General features: G+C 47.9%; 10 protein-coding genes across 10 annotated transcripts; 3 read left to right on the plus strand and 7 right to left on the minus strand.

The window, feature by feature from the left end:
* Window positions 1–1,427: 1,427 nt before the first annotated feature.
* Window positions 1,428–2,320, minus strand: N7525_011354 (uncharacterized protein; the record flags this gene model as incomplete). The annotated part of the gene is made up of 2 exons (XM_061215458.1): window positions 1,428–2,153; window positions 2,207–2,320. 2 exons carry the CDS (start codon window positions 2,318–2,320, stop codon window positions 1,428–1,430), a joined length of 840 nt encoding a protein of 279 aa, XP_061067970.1.
* Window positions 2,321–4,722: 2,402 nt separating this feature from the next.
* Window positions 4,723–5,182, minus strand: N7525_011355 (uncharacterized protein; the record flags this gene model as incomplete). The annotated part of the gene is made up of 2 exons (XM_061215459.1): window positions 4,723–4,950; window positions 5,054–5,182. The coding sequence occupies 2 exons, from the start codon at window positions 5,180–5,182 to the stop codon at window positions 4,723–4,725; spliced, it is 357 nt and encodes a 118-aa protein (XP_061067971.1).
* Window positions 5,183–6,159: 977 nt separating this feature from the next.
* N7525_011356 (uncharacterized protein) lies at window positions 6,160–7,263 on the minus strand (the record flags this gene model as incomplete). The annotated part of the gene is made up of 2 exons (XM_002560651.1): window positions 6,160–6,591; window positions 6,649–7,263. 2 exons carry the CDS (start codon window positions 7,261–7,263, stop codon window positions 6,160–6,162), a joined length of 1,047 nt encoding a protein of 348 aa, XP_002560697.1.
* Window positions 7,264–7,963: 700 nt separating this feature from the next.
* Window positions 7,964–9,528, plus strand: N7525_011357 (WD40 repeat domain-containing protein; the record flags this gene model as incomplete). The annotated part of the gene is made up of 4 exons (XM_061215460.1): window positions 7,964–8,144; window positions 8,219–8,240; window positions 8,336–8,831; window positions 8,887–9,528. The coding sequence occupies 4 exons, from the start codon at window positions 7,964–7,966 to the stop codon at window positions 9,526–9,528; spliced, it is 1,341 nt and encodes a 446-aa protein (XP_061067972.1).
* Window positions 9,529–10,111: 583 nt separating this feature from the next.
* On the minus strand, window positions 10,112–10,786 carry N7525_011358 (dynein light chain Tctex-type family protein; the record flags this gene model as incomplete). The annotated part of the gene is made up of 4 exons (XM_002560649.2): window positions 10,112–10,393; window positions 10,478–10,552; window positions 10,610–10,648; window positions 10,760–10,786. 4 exons carry the CDS (start codon window positions 10,784–10,786, stop codon window positions 10,112–10,114), a joined length of 423 nt encoding a protein of 140 aa, XP_002560695.2.
* Window positions 10,787–11,928: 1,142 nt separating this feature from the next.
* Window positions 11,929–12,810, minus strand: N7525_011359 (uncharacterized protein; the record flags this gene model as incomplete). The annotated part of the gene is made up of 5 exons (XM_061215461.1): window positions 11,929–12,089; window positions 12,142–12,219; window positions 12,270–12,347; window positions 12,398–12,510; window positions 12,566–12,810. 5 exons carry the CDS (start codon window positions 12,808–12,810, stop codon window positions 11,929–11,931), a joined length of 675 nt encoding a protein of 224 aa, XP_061067973.1.
* Window positions 12,811–13,732: 922 nt separating this feature from the next.
* N7525_011360 (uncharacterized protein) lies at window positions 13,733–14,582 on the plus strand (the record flags this gene model as incomplete). Its single annotated transcript, XM_002560647.1, has 2 exons — window positions 13,733–14,235; window positions 14,303–14,582. 2 exons carry the CDS (start codon window positions 13,733–13,735, stop codon window positions 14,580–14,582), a joined length of 783 nt encoding a protein of 260 aa, XP_002560693.1.
* Window positions 14,583–15,024: 442 nt separating this feature from the next.
* On the plus strand, window positions 15,025–16,258 carry N7525_011361 (putative L-serine dehydratase; the record flags this gene model as incomplete). Its single annotated transcript, XM_002560646.1, has 3 exons — window positions 15,025–15,113; window positions 15,173–15,226; window positions 15,298–16,258. The coding sequence occupies 3 exons, from the start codon at window positions 15,025–15,027 to the stop codon at window positions 16,256–16,258; spliced, it is 1,104 nt and encodes a 367-aa protein (XP_002560692.1).
* Window positions 16,259–16,503: 245 nt separating this feature from the next.
* On the minus strand, window positions 16,504–17,391 carry N7525_011362 (uncharacterized protein; the record flags this gene model as incomplete). Its single annotated transcript, XM_002560645.1, has 2 exons — window positions 16,504–16,734; window positions 16,783–17,391. 2 exons carry the CDS (start codon window positions 17,389–17,391, stop codon window positions 16,504–16,506), a joined length of 840 nt encoding a protein of 279 aa, XP_002560691.1.
* A 1,783-nt stretch (window positions 17,392–19,174) lies between these two features.
* N7525_011363 (Con-6 family protein) lies at window positions 19,175–19,573 on the minus strand (the record flags this gene model as incomplete). The annotated part of the gene is made up of 3 exons (XM_002560644.1): window positions 19,175–19,250; window positions 19,310–19,462; window positions 19,530–19,573. The coding sequence occupies 3 exons, from the start codon at window positions 19,571–19,573 to the stop codon at window positions 19,175–19,177; spliced, it is 273 nt and encodes a 90-aa protein (XP_002560690.1).
* Window positions 19,574–20,618: the final 1,045 nt, after the last annotated feature.

Below are 20,618 nucleotides of genomic sequence, written 5' to 3' on the forward strand. Positions count from 1 at the left end.
CGAGCAAACTGCTATAGCTTCCCTTTCCTCAATGGGGTTGGAGTGTCAAACCTGTCGAAGGAACGGAAAGGGCAAGGCAGGGATAAAAAGGAACGACAATCGGAACAATCGGCGATAGATACCCTTGCATAATTATTATGGAACCTTGGAACATCCAGGGCTTGCCCTGGTGGAAAATACCTAACTCCGAAAACCGAGTACGAATATGAAATCGGCATGCCGAAAGTCAAGATCCGACATCCACATCGGGTAGCCGGTCGCAACGGCGAACGTTGATTGGTACTCACCTGTATCCACTGCCACTCAGAATCCACTTGATGTGGTTTTATGGTGCTTAATTATTTTTAAAATTTTTTTAATAACGCCACTGACATATGACTTGCGCTTACTAGTCCCAGTTTTATGTCCCTCTTTGAACGAACCAGATCTAGCCAGTCTGTGCCTTGTTTTGATATTCCCGAAGTTCCTCCACTGGTGCCTTCAAACTTTGCACTGGTGGCGTCATGTTTTGAGGCAGTTCCGTTTCACTCGGTCCAAGTCGGATTCTTAATGTACCGATCAAAGCGACGTCCCTTTCGGTTTTATGGATTTATAGCATAATCATTCCAGGCCGCAAGATATTAGGTTTGATATTTTCGGAGCTTAATTCATCAAAGGCGTTACATCCGTCCTCGTACTACGATGCCTGAATCAAACTCTAGCAAAGCGAAACTCTTAAGGTATATAAAAATGACAAGTCCTCCAGACAACCAGCCCGAATAACTGCAGTTGCACAGAAAATCGAAGTTGACGAATGACGGTAGATGAGCTGCACGTGCCACAAACTAGATCCCCACACAGGCATAAGAATCGAACTTGAGCTCACTGCAATCATCCCTGACACTAGGATTCCAGCTGTAGAACTATAATTTCGAAACGTTAGCGGAGGTCTAATCGACAACGATTAGAAGTAAGCACGTACATTAGTTAGGGAAATACCATGATCCGCGGCTACATCATAGCATCCATCACCAGGGACGACCGTGACTCTACCGCCGTCACTAGTAGTCGTAGTCTTTTTGGCAGTTGTAGATGGTATCATATCACCAGAAACCCCAACACAGACGTAATATTCTATTTTGAGAGATCCGCAACCCTCCCCGACGGCGGGGTTCCATACAGAACTGGGGATTGGTTAGAAATATCATTTCAAGATGAACAGAGGTATGACTTACATCGTTAAGTGTGATGTTATACCCATTCGCCAGGTCAAAGCACCCATCGCGATCTCTCACATAGTGCCACCCATCGCAGTTGGAGGCGACGCCATCTTGAGTAGATGAAGGCTTTGAAATACCGGTTCTCGTTGCTGTTGGAGAAGCACTCGTAGTCTTAGTTGAGTTCAAGCTACCGGAAACACCGACGTCTACGAGTACTACCTAAACACCTCAGACGTTGTACGGTGGTCCTCTCATTCCACCCTCATGATAAGCTGGACCAAGCTCTCCTATCCCATTGATGAAATTCTCTTTCCAAGCACCCTCCGCCCAAGCTCCATCAAAGTTGTCCTCTGCTCCATCATCCTCCACCCGCCACTGCCTCACAACATTCCCACAATCATCCCAAAACACATGCAGCAAGCCCCCACCGTCAAGCGCCACCTCATCTTCCACAAAAGCATGTGTAACAACACAGGCAGCATGATATAGACCATACTTCAGAAGCGGATTCTTCGCGCGGGATGCCCTAAACTCTGCTACCTTCTCCTTGATATCATCAGAATAGTCCTCCTCACCAGATCCCGTATCATCCTCTAAATCACCCAGTATCTCTCTCAAAGTCTCCTCTCTCAACTTGATATGTCCTGAAGAACCTCCATTCGTGACACGCTCGGGAAAAATTTCTAGCGCGGCTGCCAAGTCTAGACCACCAAAGATCTCTTCATCGTCGAGGACTACCCCATCGGGACCGACGTAGGCTACGTCTTCATTGTGGGACCATATAGATTCATGCGCCTCTTCTTTTTTGTAGCAGAGACGGAGCCAGAGGCCTTCCTCTAGACAGGTGGTATAGGCAGCGTAAGGACGTAGGGCCTCCGGGCGTACTGGGAGGAGGATCTCGGCTATTTGGGCCTTAGTAGGTGTGGGTGGTGTTTCTGTGCGGGCTTGGTAGGGCTAATGAAGTGATATCGGATTAGTCTAGGGTTGTGGGGGAAACTTCAATTGACAGAGGGGTATATACCCTTCTGCCCTCCAAACCTAATGCGAGGAACTGGCGTATAAGCCGTCGGCGGCGGGCTGAGGGGGACTCGGTGGGTTGCGAGGGATGAGGTGTTTCCCATTCTGAGAGAAGATAGATATCTAATGGGAGGGATCCCCAGGGGACCGGTTCGGGTGACTCGCCCTCTATAATTCGGAGAGGCATATGTTCTATTCGAACTTAGGAGGTGTAGGAGAGAAAAGGAAGGAGAAGCAGGGGACATACAGCCTGGATAATGTCTATCAACGCTTGGCGCTCCTTTTCCGTTCTAGTGCTACTAAATTAAAATGCATTTATCTCAACCAAAACACCCGTAATAATAGGATTTTCTGTTGTGATATGAGACTAGTGCAGATCAGGAACCAAGCCGCACTATCGTAATAAATCCCGAGGTGTCTGTATAAAGAACCAAGTTAATTTCTAGCTATATATGTTGTATATAGCTTTATGCTTCCCTCTGAATGAATCAATTAATTACTTACCTCTGAACTTCAACGTCTCCTTCTTATAGATCGTGAGACAGATATAAAGGCCTATGTTTAGAAGCCTGAAATTTCTAGAGAGTTAGCGGGAAGCTCTACGTATTCGACTATGGCGTAGGCTGATTACCGGATCACCGGATGATAGGAAAGCAAAAAATTGACCGACGCAGGGATCGAACCTGCAATCTCTTGATTCGTAGTCAAGCGCCTTGCCATTGGGCCAGCCGGCCTGTTGCTATGTTTTATTCTGCGGAATTGTGCATTATCAGTGGGGACAGAGCTCTTTAGGGCAAGGCCCCACTTATGCCCGCATTGGGGTTTCTGTAGTCGGCCCGGCCGTAGTCTTCGAAGGTTCTTGGTGGTCGTCTTGGTGGTCTTTTAAGGTGTCTAGCTATATAGACATTTTCTCCCCCTTCTTAGTTCGTTGTGTAGCAAACAGAAAAGGAACTAAAAAAGGTTTAATTTGCGAAAGCAAGTTTCCTATGCATAACCTTTGATGCTGGTTTCGTGCAATGCGCCCCATCTTATACACAGAAGCTTAATTTGGTCAAACTACTCGTCCATGTACAAAAAGTCCTTGGGGGTGTTTGTAGTAAGCTATAAAGTATCCACGGTAATTGACTCGTTACCAACGGTGACTGTATGGATTGTATCTATCAAGCTTTATGCTCGAGTTTTATCAAGACTGTGAAGTTGGAGGTAGGGCTCCCGGATTAACGATTTGGCCGGTACGCCTAGCAGCAGCCTAATGAGAGTCTGCTAAAGTGGCAGAGGAGCGAAAAGTAGATGGGGAAGAAGAAGGAGAGGAGAGGGAGAAGGAGAAGGAGAAGGTAAATGAAGGCTTTGCGTAGGCATAATCTCTAGTACTCCCTCTCTCTCTGCCTCACTCACCCACTCACCCACATATATGCGGGCACGCACACTCACATGTCTTCCAGAGAGGAATTCCCTTTCTATGATCAAACCTCAACACAAATGTATCCAAACCTGGCATCTTATTTATACTATCCTTGCCTCTTATCATTCAAATGTTTTGATTTGGGACACTCATCACAATACCTTCCACTTACTGTGGGTTGAGGCTCGCATTTCTCTCCTATCCATTTGAGACTCACTCACACCACTTATTCTACTTTGTCCCCTTTTTTTCACCTCTGCAAAACACCCGTCACTGCTGCAGTCTCCCTAAAGATTCCTAGTAATCTTTCTGCAAGTTCCGAGACACATTTCCTCATTATTACCAGAAGGTGTGCTAACTATATTCAATAGGAATCGGAATACTATCCTTCACAATCTACAGCTTCCTCGGTCCATGAAGAACAGGCGGGGCCATCTATTCTAGCCTTTCTTGCACTTCACACCATCCAGAGAGATTTAACACGCTGTTAGTCCTTCCCTAGTTGCCCTAAGGTTTCCCCCCCTTGCCAAGCTGGCGAGCGAATCGCGAGCCTGACAAATAAACTGGACGATATACTTATGTTAAAAAATATATATATACCTACCTAGGTAGGTAGACCATCAGCTGGCGAAAGGGCCAGATGTACTAAATCAAATATGTCTGGTGGTATTATAGCCCAGGCAACTAACATTCAAGAGCAATTTATTTGTATCTCTTATTAAAAAGGACGCAATCCAGAACAGCATCTCCCAGTCCATCTGACGCAGGAATGGATCATAGCCGTCATTGGACCTCAGGTAATTGGGTTTGACCTCCACGATAGAATGACTGTCCCGAGTGCCCTGAGGGTTGATTAATTGCCTACCCATGTAGAGAATTAAATGATTCTCGGAGGGAAGCAATGTCAAATTCAAGCCGATCACTGCCCTGGGAGCTTGAGGCAATTGCGCCGTTAAGAAGGTCGTCTTTGGTGAGTGCTTTCGATTCTGTTTCTCTGCATCACTTGGATTCTGCCCCTCTTCTTCCAATTTTCTCTGCTTTTTGGTAGGTCTGTCGGAACTCCCATCACCCTGGTGCATGAAATCCAGGACTTCCTGGTGGCACTCAAAGTCGACCCTGCTTCTTCAAATGGTGCAGCTCGGGCTGGGTCTTGTGTAGCCCCTTCACCAACAAGGACACCATACTCATGCTTGCCGCCTTGACAACGTCCTCAAGGTTCTGCTGAGATTGTGTAGCATTAACACAGCGAAGGCTGCTCTTACCCAACTTCGGGTCAATGGCAGCCGTCTTATTCAGACTAGACCGATAGTTGTTGCTCTCCTTCGCAAGGCTCTGGATATGAGATCGGGTAAGTACCTAGGCCGTGTCTGAGGAAGCTCGCGAGATAGTTCGCAGCAACGTTTAATCCACCCTGGTACCTGGTCCAATGGCGAACCACAATTCCCTCTTTGGACCAGAGACCGTCATGCGAAAGGTGATAAAAGGTGTACTCTTCGCCGTCTGTCAGACATCCAAAGACAGTGCAGTCACTTTGCTTTCGTTTTCTTCTTTCCGCCCAAACCATGGCCATATAGGCCAGGGTGCGTAAACAGTTGGCGGTCAGTCGTCCGAGCCATGCCAACGAAAGACTTACTGGCCACGATGAGGTCGGTCGTGAATGCGCAGTATCTCCCTTCCCAGTTCGTTGAACCAGTCTCCGGTTCTCTGATACCAACGAGTCGATTAGTAGGAATCATCGTTGTAATAAAGGGTTGGGAGTATCAGGAGAGGACCGGCGACCAAGTGGGTTGAGGATAGAATGAAGGAATGGAGAGCAGGGACTGCGCAGAGTGGACGGTAGAGAAGGGTACCTAGGGTTGATGAGAGAGGTTGATGAGAGAGGTAAGTGAGAGAGAGGGAAAGTGGGAAGTGTTTCGATAGCCCTCGCACAACGTTGGTAGAATATTTAACATGCCCAGGTGAATCTGCTGTTTGGTTTGCGAAAGGCTATGGGGAATATCCGCTTTAGGCTGACTAGGAAACGTGTCTTGCAATCTCGAAGATCATCAAGCAGGAAGAAGTCAGGTACTATGTGCGCAGGGTCTCAACATATTCGAAGGGAAACGTAAGCCGCGTGCTTATCTGCCGCAAATTATACTACTCTCAGTGTGATTCGCACGCATCATGAGTATCGATACGAGGGTACGGTGTTTCGAATTGTCCGATGGTTAAATCCCTCCCGGGCTTTTACGGCTCTATCCTCACCCCAACTAGTTCAAGTCGACTATTGGTGTCTTCAACCGGGCGGATTGGGGATTACATCATTTACATCCTTCCAAGGTTGGAATAATCCCGGAGAAAGGACAAGTCCAAAGTCGCATACTTCCAAGGTTGGATGCACGGGGACATATAAGCAGGTTAGTGGCTATGGATTGCCATCTGGATCCGACTACGCATGCATTCGCAATATTGGCACTGAAAATGAATGTTGAAAAATCATTAAAGTCGTATCGCTCTGGCTAAAATGTGTTGATCAAATAATGCTCTTGGTCAGCCTCCTCTCTACTGGCCCTTCAATTCACGAAGCTCAACCATAGCCTTATGCAGGCGCTTCGCTACCTCATTGTACTGCGCTCCAAGCGCAGCAAACTTCGACTTTTCCTGGTTTATCTCGTCCTTCATATCCTGAAGCTTCTGCGCCTGGTTGGCGTTGGTTCGGCGGAGACTCAAATTCTCCGCATGCAACTTCTGTAGGCTTGTCTTTCCCGTCTTGGGGTCGATGGTGGTTGCCTTGCGTAGGTTGCGTTGGTAGAAGCTACGCTCCTTTGCGAGACTCTGGATCCGCAATCTAGCGTTCTCAAGCTCACGAGAATTTGCGGCAGAAGAGGCAGGAGGAGAAATTGTTGCAACAGGAGCAAATGGGGAGACGTGCTGCACATAGCCTTTCTGGCTCGTCAATGCTCGCGGAAGTTGCACGGCGCGAGCGGCGTTTGCCTGTTGAACACAGTTAGCACATTTTCCTAATACAACTTTGTCAGAAAAGGGACTTACAGTCGCATTCGGCGCGGCGCTGAAAGTTGCCACGGTAGCGGCAGGAGGTTGGGGAGGGGACGGAGTCGGTGGAGTGGGGCTGGGAGTCCGAATGATCTCGACGGACGGGGAGCGAGGAGAGTCAAACAGCGAGTTGGGTGAGTCCGGAACCTGGGTGACTTGTTCAACTGTCTCTCCTGCAATGGGCTCAGGAGCGGAGGGTGGCACCCCAGCATTGGCCAAATTGGCTTGGGCGATGAGGTTCTCCCACTTGCGGACCTTGTCGGCGTCTGTGTCTTCAGGAGTGTATGCAACACCAATCGAAGGGTCGTAGGCCATCTGCATGTGTGGTGCATGGACGGGGAGATTGTTGGACACTGGCTGAGCAGAGCAGTTGGCAGGCGTGGCTGACATGGGCTGGTCAAGGCCAGGCATATCAAGGTTATCGAGAGGGATACTGGCGAAGTACTCGTCGAAGCTTTTCATAAGGTCGGGGTTCCCTTCATAGTTAAAGCCATTGGAAGCATTGAAAGGTCCATCGGCATCAAGGTTGGCAAGGCCATTGAGAAAGGCCTGTTCGTCGAAAGCAGGCTGGTCAAGCCCAAAGGCAGCGTGGTTGGGGTCAATCGAACCCATGTTGGTAAGAACGGGTATTAAGATTAAAGGTATTGGAGAGGATTGGCAAGAGAAGAATATGGGATGAAAAGGAAGAAGAGATCGAAGGAAGAATATCGAGGAGAGAGTGTAATAACCGTCAAGGAAGGAAGTAGCGTACACAGACAGGAACAATAGGAGCAAACAAGAACAAAGAAAGTGACATTTCTATTGTATCAGATCAGCCAATGAAGTGGCATGAGTCAAAAGGGACCAATAGCGATCATGAGAGGCGACAAACGCATGATGTACTCGTTTGGCTGCATTGATATTGTTTTTTTTTTTCTGCTGGACAATTAATTATTTTGCCAAAAGTTTGAATACATGTAGGCCAATCATACGTCATTATTTAGATAGTGACTCACCGCTTCGCTTACCGCCGTATCTAGTCTAGATTCGACATTAAGGAAGTTTGACAGCACAAAGAATACTCCCAAATTGCCGCTCGAAAAAAAATGTAGAAATATCAAGAAATTACCTGAACATAACTACGCCTATTAACAATTTACCAACGGACCTTGTTAGACAGAAAATTTACTCAATCCTTGAAACCTTGATTCTCTTTACACATTTGACCGCCTCCCATTTAGGTGCCTTATCTTCCCACCGCCCTCTCCTTATCGACTCAACGTCATACAGCAACACCGCTCTACTCACGTGGACCTGTAATCACGTGGTAGCCATGGCAGAAAACGGGACTCCATCCGAAGTTCGGTCTGGGCCGCCTTGCCTTGACAGCTCCCCTAAAGGTTCAAGGGACTCCAGTGGCACCGAGAACAAGGATATCACGAAGACTGGTTATTTCTCCCACTACACTCCTTTGGCCTCAGCCCTGGCGAATATGAGTGTCATCCTATGCACCGGTACGTGCGATATCACAACGAGCTCCCCGCATTCTTCCAGGCATTGGACTAATTACCTTGATTGCATATTTTAGCGGGGTACGACCATACCATTCGGTAAGTTGAGGCTCAACTAGCCGCGCGCGTCGTTTATACAGGACCCGCAAGGTGGCAATTTATACCAGAACCCTTACTGACTATATCTCTGCTAGCTTTTGGGAAGCGCTCTCGGGTATCTGTTCGCGTACAATCCAGCATCCAGACTCGCAAGTCAATCGTCTGTGCATCACACCGGATAAGCGGTTCTTGGCTGCCGCGGGTCACAACAATGTGAAGCTGTTTGATATCAAGTCAACCAATCCTAATCCCGTGATTACATTTGAAGGTCACACAAACAACATCACCGGCGTGGCATTCCACTGTGAGGGGAAATGGATGGTTACCAGCTCCGAGGACGGAACTGTGAAGGTCTGGGATACTCGTACCGGTAGCTTGCAGCGGAACTACGTTCACCGGGCTGCGGTCAATGACGTGGTCATTCATCCCAATCAGGGCGAGCTCATCAGTGGTGACCACGCCGGTATGGTCCGTGTCTGGGACTTGGGCGAGAGTGTCTGTACTCATCAATTGATCCCGGAGGAGGATACTGCGGTTCTCAGTGTTAGCGTCGCCAGTGACGGATCGTTGCTTTGCGCTGGAAATAAGAAGGTGCGTGATTTTGAGTTCATGGAGCATTGCAAGGTTCTTTACTAATGGTCGACAGGGCAATGTGTACTTGTGGCGCATGGTTCAAACCGACGACACCACCCGCATCATTCCCGTCTGTACCTTCCAAGCTCATAAGGACTACCTCACTCGTGTTCTCCTCTCTCCCGATGTCAAGCACCTTGCAACCTGCTCCGCAGATCATACTGCCAAGGTCTGGAACCTCGACGCTGAATTTCCGCCTGCCAAACTGGCATTGAAGCAATGGAAAGAGAAAGAGGCACTGAACCCTCCAGTTGAAACTCCTGTCGAAGCTCCGGTAACACCTGTCGAAGCTCCCGCCCAGTCTCGGGATCTGCTCCGCATTTTCGACGCACCCATCCAAGACCGTGATCTCCTCCGTATTACCGATAATCCTCCTCGCCAAGAGACACCACAACAGACATTCACCTCATCCCCGGACGGGCCTCCTATGGATCCAGTCAACCACACACTGTTCCTGGAGACTACGCTCGCCAATCACCAGCGCTGGGTCTGGGACTGTGCCTTCTCCGCAGACAGTGCATATCTTGTAACAGTCTCTAGTGATCACTACGCTCGCTTGTGGGAGCTCGGCACTGGCAATATCATCCGCCAGTACAGCGGCCATCATCGAGGCGCCGTTTGTGTTGCTTTGAACGACTACTCTGAGCCTCGCTAGGGGCAAGATGCAAGGCTGAGTTGCCACGGCTAACCCGCAGTCTGCTTTCATGAGTTAATGGGTCTCGATTGGCGTTGATCTTATTCTGGGTAATCTACACATGGCATGGCGCACGTAATGATGGGTGTCTTCCAGATTTTTCTGGTTCTACGGCGCATTCCGGTTGGTCAATGGAGACCTTTGAATTATTTTGCAGACATTTTGCTTGTTCTATTCCCATCCCACGGAGGATACTGCATAGTGTCGAGATACCACTGACAATATCAATATGTTTATTTCAAGTGTTCTTCTCTACACTACATATTCCTGGACATGTCTGAAAAGTGTTTATATGGCTATTGAATTCCGCGAACAACGCAGGCAAGTCTCCATAAGCTAAAAGAAAACATAACACCACGCTCAGACTGAACATACCCATAGGACTAAAAACAAATGTTCAAGTACATGAAAAGGAAAAGGCAAAGCCCATAGCACAAATCCGATAACCACTCACAGACAAAGCCACTACTTCCGCTTATGGATTTCTATGTAATCCATGGATATCTTCATCATAGAACAGACCAATAAAGAACCAGCTTGGTCCTTATACAATGGCGAACCATGTCACACAAACAACAATATCCATCCCCCGGTCCTCAGCACCAGTGTACTTGTATGTCCACATGCCGTCGCGGTTGACATCCCAGAACGCCCCGGAGGCAGAGTGCATACCACGCTTGCCAGCATTGCTAAGTGCGCCATCTGCAGCAACGGACGGGTCAATCACGCCCTGCTGCACGATTGTGCTGTTCACGGTGAAGCGGTAGGAAGGGGGCTTGGAGGCATCGGGTGCGGTAGCAGTAATCAGAGCCTTGAGGATGGAGTTCTGTGCGGGGAATTGTTAGTATTGGCATTGCACAATCGGGTGGTGGTGATTAGTTGATTGTTGGGGTTGGGTGGTGACGCTTACGATAATCTTGGAGTTCCAGTCTCCGACATTTTCGTGGTCGTAGCCCTTGGTGGTCGCAAGGGCATTCTCGCAGGCCTGGGGTGAAATGTTAGCGCGGGGTCATTATCACGGGGCATTTTGGGGAAGGCATACCTCGTCGGTGATCTTGGTGAGATCCTCAATGGGGATGGGCTGGAGGTTTGTTAGGACCGTTCATGACAACACAATGGTAGTGCAAGTATTCCTGTTGCACAACTGCGGATTGATATAGTGCAGCCGCGGTGTCACTCGCGATCAACGTACCGATGCAGAGGCGCCTTCGGCAGACATTGTGAATAAATGGAATGCGGTGGTTTCGGGAGTGCCTAAGAATGCTACACAGAGGATTTTGTTAGTATACGAGTAGATTGACACAGACGTTAACGCGTGTAGACTCCATTGGGTTGACATCATGTCTAAAATACCACGGGGTATGCGCGCGGCCCCGGAGCAATGCGGGGAGAAGAGGCGCAATTGGCGGGGAATTCCAGCGCAGATAGCCTCTCTCAAACCAGATAAATGTCTTCTCGTACCTTTATTGGATCTGAATAGTAGATAGGATTATGAATGTGGGATGTTTGTAGGACTGCTCCTTGCAATCTACGTGGATTGTTTGGATGTTTGGCAATCACTGGGCCGCTTGGCCTAAAGGGGTTTGGCGCGAGCTTGGTTCTGCCACGGCGGTGTGGAAGTATAAACAGAAGGTTCCAATATGACAGGCCAGATAATTATTAGGATAAATTGTATAATATACATGTTTTATTCTGATTAAATATACTATGCGTAAAAATGTAGTACGACATGGATAACAATGTACAAGACCCAACCATGATGGAACGAACGGGCGAATACCATGACACAGAACACCATCACAAAACAAACACGGAGGGAAGGAGTTGGCAAACGATTACTCTTCAGGCTCTGCTACCATTGTACATTGGACTCGTTTAAGGTGGAACTGCATTTCCTCGTTCTTCTCATGTAGTCTGCGGTTTTCCTCGCGAAGGTCGTGCTCGACCTTCTTACCCAAATCTTCAAGTCGGTTCTCAATTGCTTGAAGCCTTTCGGTCATCCAGCTCTCAGGCAATGTCAGGCACCAGACTTGGAATGTAATAGTATTGGTCTTCCTGCATAATGGACTCTCAATCAACTTGACCGTCCTTGTTTGGGTCACAATATGACCAAGAGGTCCGGTCCACGGGTGTGATGGTTGATTGGTAAGAGCAGCTCGATTCAGCTTTTCCAGAATTAATGACCCAGATTACCCCCCTGCTGCTACTAGTGGGTCCCTTAATTGGGGAGTATACACTGGCAGTTTAATTGCGCTTTTGTTGGCTGTTAAATGGCACTTGTATTGCTTGTTGAAAAGCACTCTAAAGTGTGGCCTGCACAAATTCCTTTCTAGAGTACATACTTGGACTGAGAACTATTGCTTACAGGTTGTAGGTGTGAGCCTGAACATTGATGGTAGACACGGTCCAAGTCTTTCCGTTGTCGGTGGTCTTAAGACCAGAAGAAGTGGCCTCGTTGATAGCCAGAGTGTCGCCGAAGGAAGAATCGGCGGCATCCAGGATAATTGTAGTGTCGGCATATACTATAATAATTAGCATCCGTTTAATTACTGGGAAGTATACACGCTAACTCACCGTGTGCTGCAGCAGTACCCTTGCAGGCATCATCCTGGCATTCGACAGCGGTACCCCAGCCCTGTGCCTGGCCGGAGCCTAGAAGAATTGTTAGTTGGAGACTGAGGCTATGAATACCGAGGACTTACTGGTTGAAAGAGTCGACACGACCTCTCCATTAATGGAGACAGTCTGGTCAAACTTGCTGGTGTCGTCATTGTACTTGTCTATAGACTAATTAGCTCATCTTCATAAACCCCAGCAAAGCAGAACTTACAATGCATTGTGACCTCATCACCAGCATTGGCGGGGACCTGCTTGCCGCCCAGCTGGGTGCCTTGAAGGGTACTAGCCCACGTGCACCATTGCCCAGCTGTTGCGCCACAGTTTCTGCAAGAGTCACTTATCAGTTATGTGCACTTGCATTTGTTCTTCTATCACTCACGCGGCAGGGTCAGAAAAAGAAACGGCAAGAGCCTGGATCAGATCACCACCGCTTGTTCCCATACCGGGCCACAGAGCAAGACGGTCTTTCTGTGGGCTCGGGACCTCGGGGAGAACAAGGGTTGTCTTTGCCTCACGGATCCATGACGAGGTAGGGCCGAGGGAGAAGTATGGACCAAATCCGATCTTGTCTTGGGCGTTGACAAGGCCGAGGAGGGCGAGGAGGGCGAGGTTTCTGAGAGACATGATGAATATACTAAGTTGATCCGATGTCGAAGGATCAAACTATGGACGAGAAAGGCGGCTTTATATGATAAATTGTTAAATATTAAGGGTGAAGAATTGGCAATGACCCAGTTAAGGGGAAACATGAAGCGGATCATTCCACCTAGACACTCCACCAACCTATAATTTTTCCGTTTGATGATTTCTCCATTGTATAGTTTCTCCACCCCATAGGGTTAGAATTGGGACGTGCATTTAAGACATGGAAGGCATGATCGGGTTTAGTTGTTTCAAATGAGCTGTTTTGAAACAGACTAACGTTGTCGGTCTCCAATCCGAGAAAATGGGATCCAGAATAATATGCTAGTTCAAGTCTGTTACATACAATGCCTGGGGTGAAGACAATTATTTATGACCGGGCATATTGTACCTATCTGGGGTTATTTCGAGACGAGCTTGCTCCGAGAGGAGAGATAGTTATTTTGGCCTAGCTGTAGTTCTAGAATTAATTTACTCGGCTACAGCTACGGAGACTATGTATGCCTACCCAATAAACGCCCACGCGGTATTTTAAGCTATTTTAGTATGGACCTAATAAGCTTGTTGCAAGATATATAAAAGGGGCTAGGAGTACGGAGAATGGGCTAACAAAACTTAATGATATGCGCTTCTTTTCGATACTTTATTCCTTCATGGATATAGGTAACAGGGCGAATCGGTCATTGAACCCAGCTGGCCGGTTTTGCAAGTACTTTTGTGAAGACATCCTAACTTGTGCTTATGTTCTAAATGAGGAGTAATACATAGCCCAATAACCGTGTCCTGGTGTGTCCCGTCTTTGTCCGCGTGATGCGCTATCTGGGGGCCAAAACGAACTTCGATGGTCTCTGTAATCCCCGCAACTAACCATCCGCACCATTTCGCCTCCATTTGCCATCCCAATATGTATAAAGTTTTTACTTTGATATCTCTTTTCCTCCCTGTGCATGTGACTGCAACGCCTCAGAACCATGACCATGCGCTCCTCCGTAGGGACGCTTGCGATGGGATTGACAGCATGCCAGTTCTCTACCACGATTATCTAAGTGATGTATGCCCACCAAAGCATCTGAACAACTCGGAGGGCATTTGCGACCATGTGGACTACAGGTCGAATTCTTGCGTGGGGTTCTGCCAACTCAGAACTCGCTTTGTTTATGGGAGGGAGTTTCCCTTGGATGTTTGGTGCAATGGGCCTCCTTGTAAAATTGCCGATTTTACCAGGATAATGACTCGGTCTGTAGATATAGAGCCCCAGTTCGAGAAAGGCTTGAATGATGGGATTAGTGGAGGTTGGCAGTCAAAGACCACAGCTGATGTGGGACCTCGGGGTATGTCTTACAAGATGCCTTTGAAAGCTGGACAGTGTGGGTACTGGAGCTGGGTTCCTATCAAGAAAACTGTGTGGTAAGTCGAGCTTTGTTATTCGCTTGGTGGATGAAGAAATGATGGAGATAGCTAACTCGTGTGTCAGTGGGACAATGTCCTACCAACAAACCGAAGCGCACCGCTGCGTGGATGATATGCACACCGTTGAGAACTACTGTGTAGATGCTCTACAACGATATCCCGATGGCACTGTCGACGGAGAAACGATCTTTGTCTACACTGACTGCATGACACGACTTCCGTTGCCGATGGATCAGCAGACTATCATATATAGGCTGCCGGGAGTCGCTCTGAATCAGGGTGAACATCCCTCAGCTCAGGAATTGGGCGGCTATCCTTCAGACTCGGAACAGCAAGTGTTGTGAATGTACTTCGCTGGATTGGATTCTGTGGTAGTTACAGGCCTCCAGTTTATGCCTGATATGGCAGGCGTCAATCAGGCATCAGTGTATATTCAGGCCCTTGCAATCTCTCTTCCCCGTCTCTTTCCTCTGAGATTTCTATCAGATTTCATCTCCTGATTCACCTTTTACTTTTCTTCTCTAGCTTAGCAGGTCTGCCGCCGGAATTGAGGCCTTACTCCTACAACTGCTACTATCTCCTTGGACTTGCCAATCCTAGATCGCAGACCCACTCCCTGCAAGGGGCCAAATGTCAAATGAAGGGCGTCGGCAAGACCGGGTCTGATGACACCGAAGCCTTATGCCTCCAATATAAATTGCTGGGGTTATCCTGTGGCCAGGTCCAAACACGTCTCGGATTTTCTAGACGAGCGTATTTTATTGTTCCTATATTTTCGCCTCGAAAATGGGCCATTTCGATAAACACGAATTGAAGAAACCCTGGATTGAAACGCCTTTGATCGAGTCGGCGACACTTTCAAAGGCTGCCGGATGGTAAGATCGGGCTTTTATTCTCATTAATCGATGTTCCGGACACTGAACGGTAACTGTAGTAGAATTTTTCTCAAATTAGAGTCACTCCAACCGTCTGGCTCATTCAAATCGCGGTGAGTGCAGCATTTCACCTGGCGTCGTGTCAAGAGAGGCCCGTGTTCTGATACACAATTGACTGGCTTAGAGGCATTGGAAACTTAATCCTCACCTCTCTTTCCGATCCATCAAACAATGGCAGAACCCTGCATTTTTTCAGCTCCTCGGCTGGCAATGCGGGGATGGCAGCAGTCATAGCCGCCCGGGATCTCGGTTGTCCCTGTACAGTTGTTGTTCCACTTAGCGTGAAGCCTACTATGATCGAAAAAATTCGTGCTGCAGGGGCTTCCGATGTTATCCGCCATGGTGCCAGTTGGTTTGAAGCAGACGCATATCTGCGGGAGAATTTCATCGAAAATGAAGACAGCAAGTTGGATCCCTTGGTCAGGAACATTTATGTCCCACCATTCGATCATCATGACATCTGGCGAGGTGCAGGGACTCTGATTGATGAGATAGTTAAGCAATTACCAAGGCACAATGGCGAACCCGATACCGATCGTTCTTTCCCGGCAGATGCAATTGTTTGCAGCGTTGGTGGTGGCGGTCTTTTGAACGGGATTATCGACGGCCTTGAGAGGCATTTGCCAGCCTATCAACCGAGAACGCTTCCTAACAAAGAGGCGAAGAAAGTTCGAGTTCTCGCTGCTGAAACAGCTGGGGCGGACTCGTTGGCGCACTCGGTACGCAAGAGTTATCTGCACACTCTACCTGCCATCACATCACAGGCAATCACCCTGGGGGCACTCTGCGTGGCACGGCAGACGCTGAAAAACGCGCAATCCCCTCCGCCTGGTGTTGAAGTCACTAGTATTGTGGGCACCGATGCTGATGCTGCGAAGGGAGTTGTGCGGTTGTGTGATGAGCTGCGGTTGGAGGTCGAGCTGGCTTGCGGAATAAGTGTCCAAGTTGGGTTAGATAGGCTAAGGGAAGTCATGCCAGAACTCACACCGGATAGTCGAGTTATCATCATTGTGTGCGGAGGAAACGATGTTTCTCCTGAAATTATTTCGGATTACCGCCAGAAGCTTGCCAATGGTTGGCGATGAAAGCTTACGGAAATTGGTGTGTGAAAAATCTGACGTTGGAATTGGCTGGTGGAAGGTCATGAATTACCTACTCTCCCATCAACGATGGAGGGGATTGAAACCACAGTATGAGGTACAATTTCGGAAGGGATCTAGTTTCCAATCTCATCCTCTTGTTCTCACTCAACGTCAGTCTACGTCTAATAATGATAGCCCAGGTTAACCCCATGCTAGCAAGTTTATATTGAGTCCTCAAAGCCCAAATATCACTGCAGACGAAGAGACCCATGGTTCTCGGCTTCGTCCAGCGCATCGGCAATGCGCGACCCCTCTCCCTCAAACAGCATCCCGTCGTAAGTCGCCGCACCCAAAACACAGCCAACAATAGGGGCGAAGAGGGGAACAACGAAATAGCAATTGGCTGCCGTGAACACCTCCCGGCCATAGATGATAGCAGAGAACAATCTCGGCCCAAAGTCTCTAGCTGGGTTAATGGCCTAGCTTCATTAGTACGACTTCCTAACGTGATAAGCGGATGAACATACGTAGCCGGTCTGCCAGCCCAAAGCCGCCCCGATCATAAGCAGTAGCAGAAAGAGAGCGATCTGTGGAGCAGGCAATCGATGAGCATTTCTCGGGTCGGAGATGCTGAGACAGCCAAACATCAACACAGCCGAGCCCAGCATCTCAGAAAATACAGCCTCCCAGTTCGACTCGAAGAAGGCACCAGGGTAGGTCGAGAAGATCCCCGCCGAGTGATGACCGACCGGGCTCAGGATCGATCCGCCGGGAATGGTGTATTCGGGGTCCCAAGCTTTGATGGCTGAACGGTAGTTGATATATACGATGGCAGCGCCGACAAATCCGCCCAGGAACTGAGCAGCAAGCTTGCCGGGGACCTGTTTCCACTGCCCTTCATATGGACGCACAAGAGCAAGACAGAGAGTCACTGCCGGGTTGATGGTGGGACTGGGATCAGACAAGTAGCTAGAGAGGGAGACGGCAGCAGCCCAGGCGACGTTGATGGACAGCCAGGTGCCGTAATTGTAGTCGGACAATAGGCATTGCGCGACTACTCCATCCCCGATGACGATTAGCAGAGCAGTTCCGAGGAATTCGGCCGCATACGGCTTCAGTACCCGGCGATGGATCATTTCGATTAGGATGATATTGTAATCCGACTCGGGTACAAGGTGGGATATAAGGTGGGATGCCAACCCTGGGAGCCCCTGATTTCTACCAAGGTTCAAGGTTGTTTGACGGTCCACGGATGTTTACATAATTAGATTAACTTTGGACTGTGACGTCATATCAGTCGGACTTTCTTCGGCCTTCCTGCCTAAAAGGGATAAGCCAAGACCTACATGGTCACCATGAACAGTATATTTTATGTCAAACAGTAAGACTAGACCGAACAAGTTATGCTAAGAGGATGGAACTGAGACTTGAATCTATAGGGACAGCATATCGCTTGATTCTATCAACTTTCCCAGCCCAGCGAATTTTAAATCTGTTCCCAAGGGACTACTGTTAAATTGTCAATTTTGGTTGATACGACTAACTGACATAAACCTATGCATGAGGAAAATCCAACCATATTGCTAGCAACACTATATCAAATAGAAATTGTAAGTAGTAACATACGTACCAAAATAATCCAAGGGATACCTAGATCTTTCCTCAAACATCTTCAATATCAAACCGCATGTTCAGGCGTTGGAGATACTCACCATCGTGAAAAGTAAGGATCCTTGCAACTCGCTTTCTACCTTGTCCCCACGCAGACAGAATAAAAGCCGCAACGATCCTACCCATTGTAGTACCCAGCAGGGCATGAAACTCGCTCGAGGGACCCCAGACCACCTGTTCGTCTGAAGGATACGGGAGTCCTTCAGAACCATACACCTCATCCCGAATACATCGCACCGTGTCAGTTTCAGAGATGTCAGTCACGAATATGTACCTGAGGCTGCTAAGGGGGAAATACATTTCATAGGCAGCCTTGGTAAATTCAGACATGTGTGGAGCAGTGCTTCGCCTTGATCGACGGATCCAATCAAGAAACACCACCCCTCGTCCAGTGCGTCCCTCCCAACCCACCGGTGGACCTTGTCGATTCCAGATTTCTATCTTGTTCAGCTCATCCGGTAGATCAAGAGGGTATATCCAGGTGTTGCAGATTGAATCCAACCATACAGATTCGTGGGTGACGAAGTACTCCGGGGTTGGGGGTTACACGTTACTGAAAATGTCGATCTGTGGTATGGACACCCCGGTTCATGTTCGCATTCCATCCATCTCAGTAGGCTTCGTCCTTTTTCTTTTCATGGAGAATACCTAGGCGTTGCGGATCAAGGGCTGAAGAGCTGGATTGGTGAGGTAATAGAAAGGTCTAATAATACTCACCAGCTCTTAAATATTAATGGGTCTGAAAGATGTTGTCCAGTCCCTAGATTTAGCATGCCCGACATCATGAAGTAGAACAAAGAAAGTCCAACAATACCATTGTTTAACTGAGGTCTAATAAAAGAAGGGGTACAAAGGTAATGTGAGCAAGAAGCCCTGTGAAAAAAGTAAAGAAAAAGCATCCAAAGAGCAAAAGAGCTGTAAACAAAATGAAGCACTGGTATTGATTAGAGCTAGCAAAGAGTGACTTTAGGGAGTCACACGAGGAGTAGGAAATGAAGGATACATAGGGACACTTATTTACGTACTTAGTTTAGTTCTTTATTTTTAATTCTATACGATTACTTATATTTACCCTTAGAAGGTTACTAGTGAATAACTGAATTTACCATATGAGAATGGGGACATTTCATATGATTGTTACTTTGAGGGTTTTGATTAATCCGACTTGTAATAGACAACGCCTACATACTTCCAGGCAGGATTACACAGCAGGTAGCCAAACAGAAGTTGCCTACTGCCTAACAAACTTTAATCCCCCGGCCCTTCCATCTTCTCAGCAGCTTCTTGCTTCCCGCCTTCTGTCACACCAGGGTTGTGCTGCGCCCTATATACAGGCCGATCAGCATACGTAATCAACATGTTTCTTTTGAAGGTTATACTCACGCCTTAAGCCCAGCTGAGACCCTCATTGGGTCTTTGTTTTGATCGCCTCTTGCCTGATATAGTTCCTCGCGAGGTTGATCACCGCCGAGCTCATTCAGCATAGCTTGAGCATTCTGCTTTGCCTCTTCTGAAACGTTGGGGTTGCTCAGCGTGCTACAAAAGATAGCGTTAGGCGTTAGATGTGCTCGTTGGTTTTTATAGTGCGGAATGTAATACTTACGCCTTGTACCCACGCATCTGATTGAGCCTGTCTTCTGTTGACATGTTGTCTGGACTAATGGGGCGGTTATAACGGGTTAATAGTGAGAAATTGGACTGAATAAGATCTGCCATCGATGGATAATTCTTGCGACTTATAGCATTACAATCATCAGCGAAACGCCACATATTCTTCCTCCGTCACTACATCCTACGAGAACTTGTTCTCCCTTGTATCATAATTATGATGCCATGACACATCACATCCGAGTAAATGAGGATCAGGCCGTCCAACCATATACCTTAGGACCCGACACCTGTCCTGGTTTCCAAGTTGAAATCGCTTCTGTGCCAAGAAATGTTGAACCGGGCGGCTGGACAAAGTGGTTCCGACATGTTCTAGATATGGTAGATTTCTTGAATCTGGGGACTGCAGTGATGCGAAGTCTTCCACACAAACGTAAGCATGACGTCCCCAAACCTTCCCATGCAAGTGGGAATCGACTTTTGAATATGGGATCTGAAAGAACGTATTACAAAATTTATTATGACCTCTCTCCATACGCCTAATGTCCAAGTTTATCTCACCTCTTCACTAGCCTTTCTCACCAGGCGGGGCGAGTATCTTGGCGATTGTGGTAACGTATATCACTCAACCGGCTGCTGCATGGTGAGCGAGCCCCCCCCCCCCCCCCCCCCCGACCTTTCGGCCTGCTGCTTCCGCTCTCAAGCCTTCAGGCTTGGAACGTTCACTGAATCTTGACCTTCTTTTGAGGCAATATCCCTCTTGAGATTTATAAGCTTATAGCTATATCATAAGAAGTTATAGATTCTTTTGATAACATGCATATCGGCATAAGCAAATCCGCTTTGATGGCTAGACTGTCCCACCTTTAGAGCAACAATACTCGACCTTTCGTTAAGTTAAGAGAAGATAGAAAATACCAGTGGTAGGGTTGACACAACAACGTGTGATCCTTGCATGTAATAATGTGTGACGTAATGATTACATTTTTTTTGGCGCCTCATGTCTATGTGAAATGCCGCAAACCGGTCTGCTTTCTTGCGTCTATAGATATCGAGATAGAGTAGTCCCAAACAGTTGTGGTAC

Source organism: Penicillium rubens, assembly GCF_028828025.1.
Source record: "Penicillium rubens strain IBT 27055 chromosome Unknown utg000004l_segment0_segment0, whole genome shotgun sequence".
Lineage (NCBI taxonomy): Eukaryota > Fungi > Ascomycota > Eurotiomycetes > Eurotiales > Aspergillaceae > Penicillium > Penicillium rubens.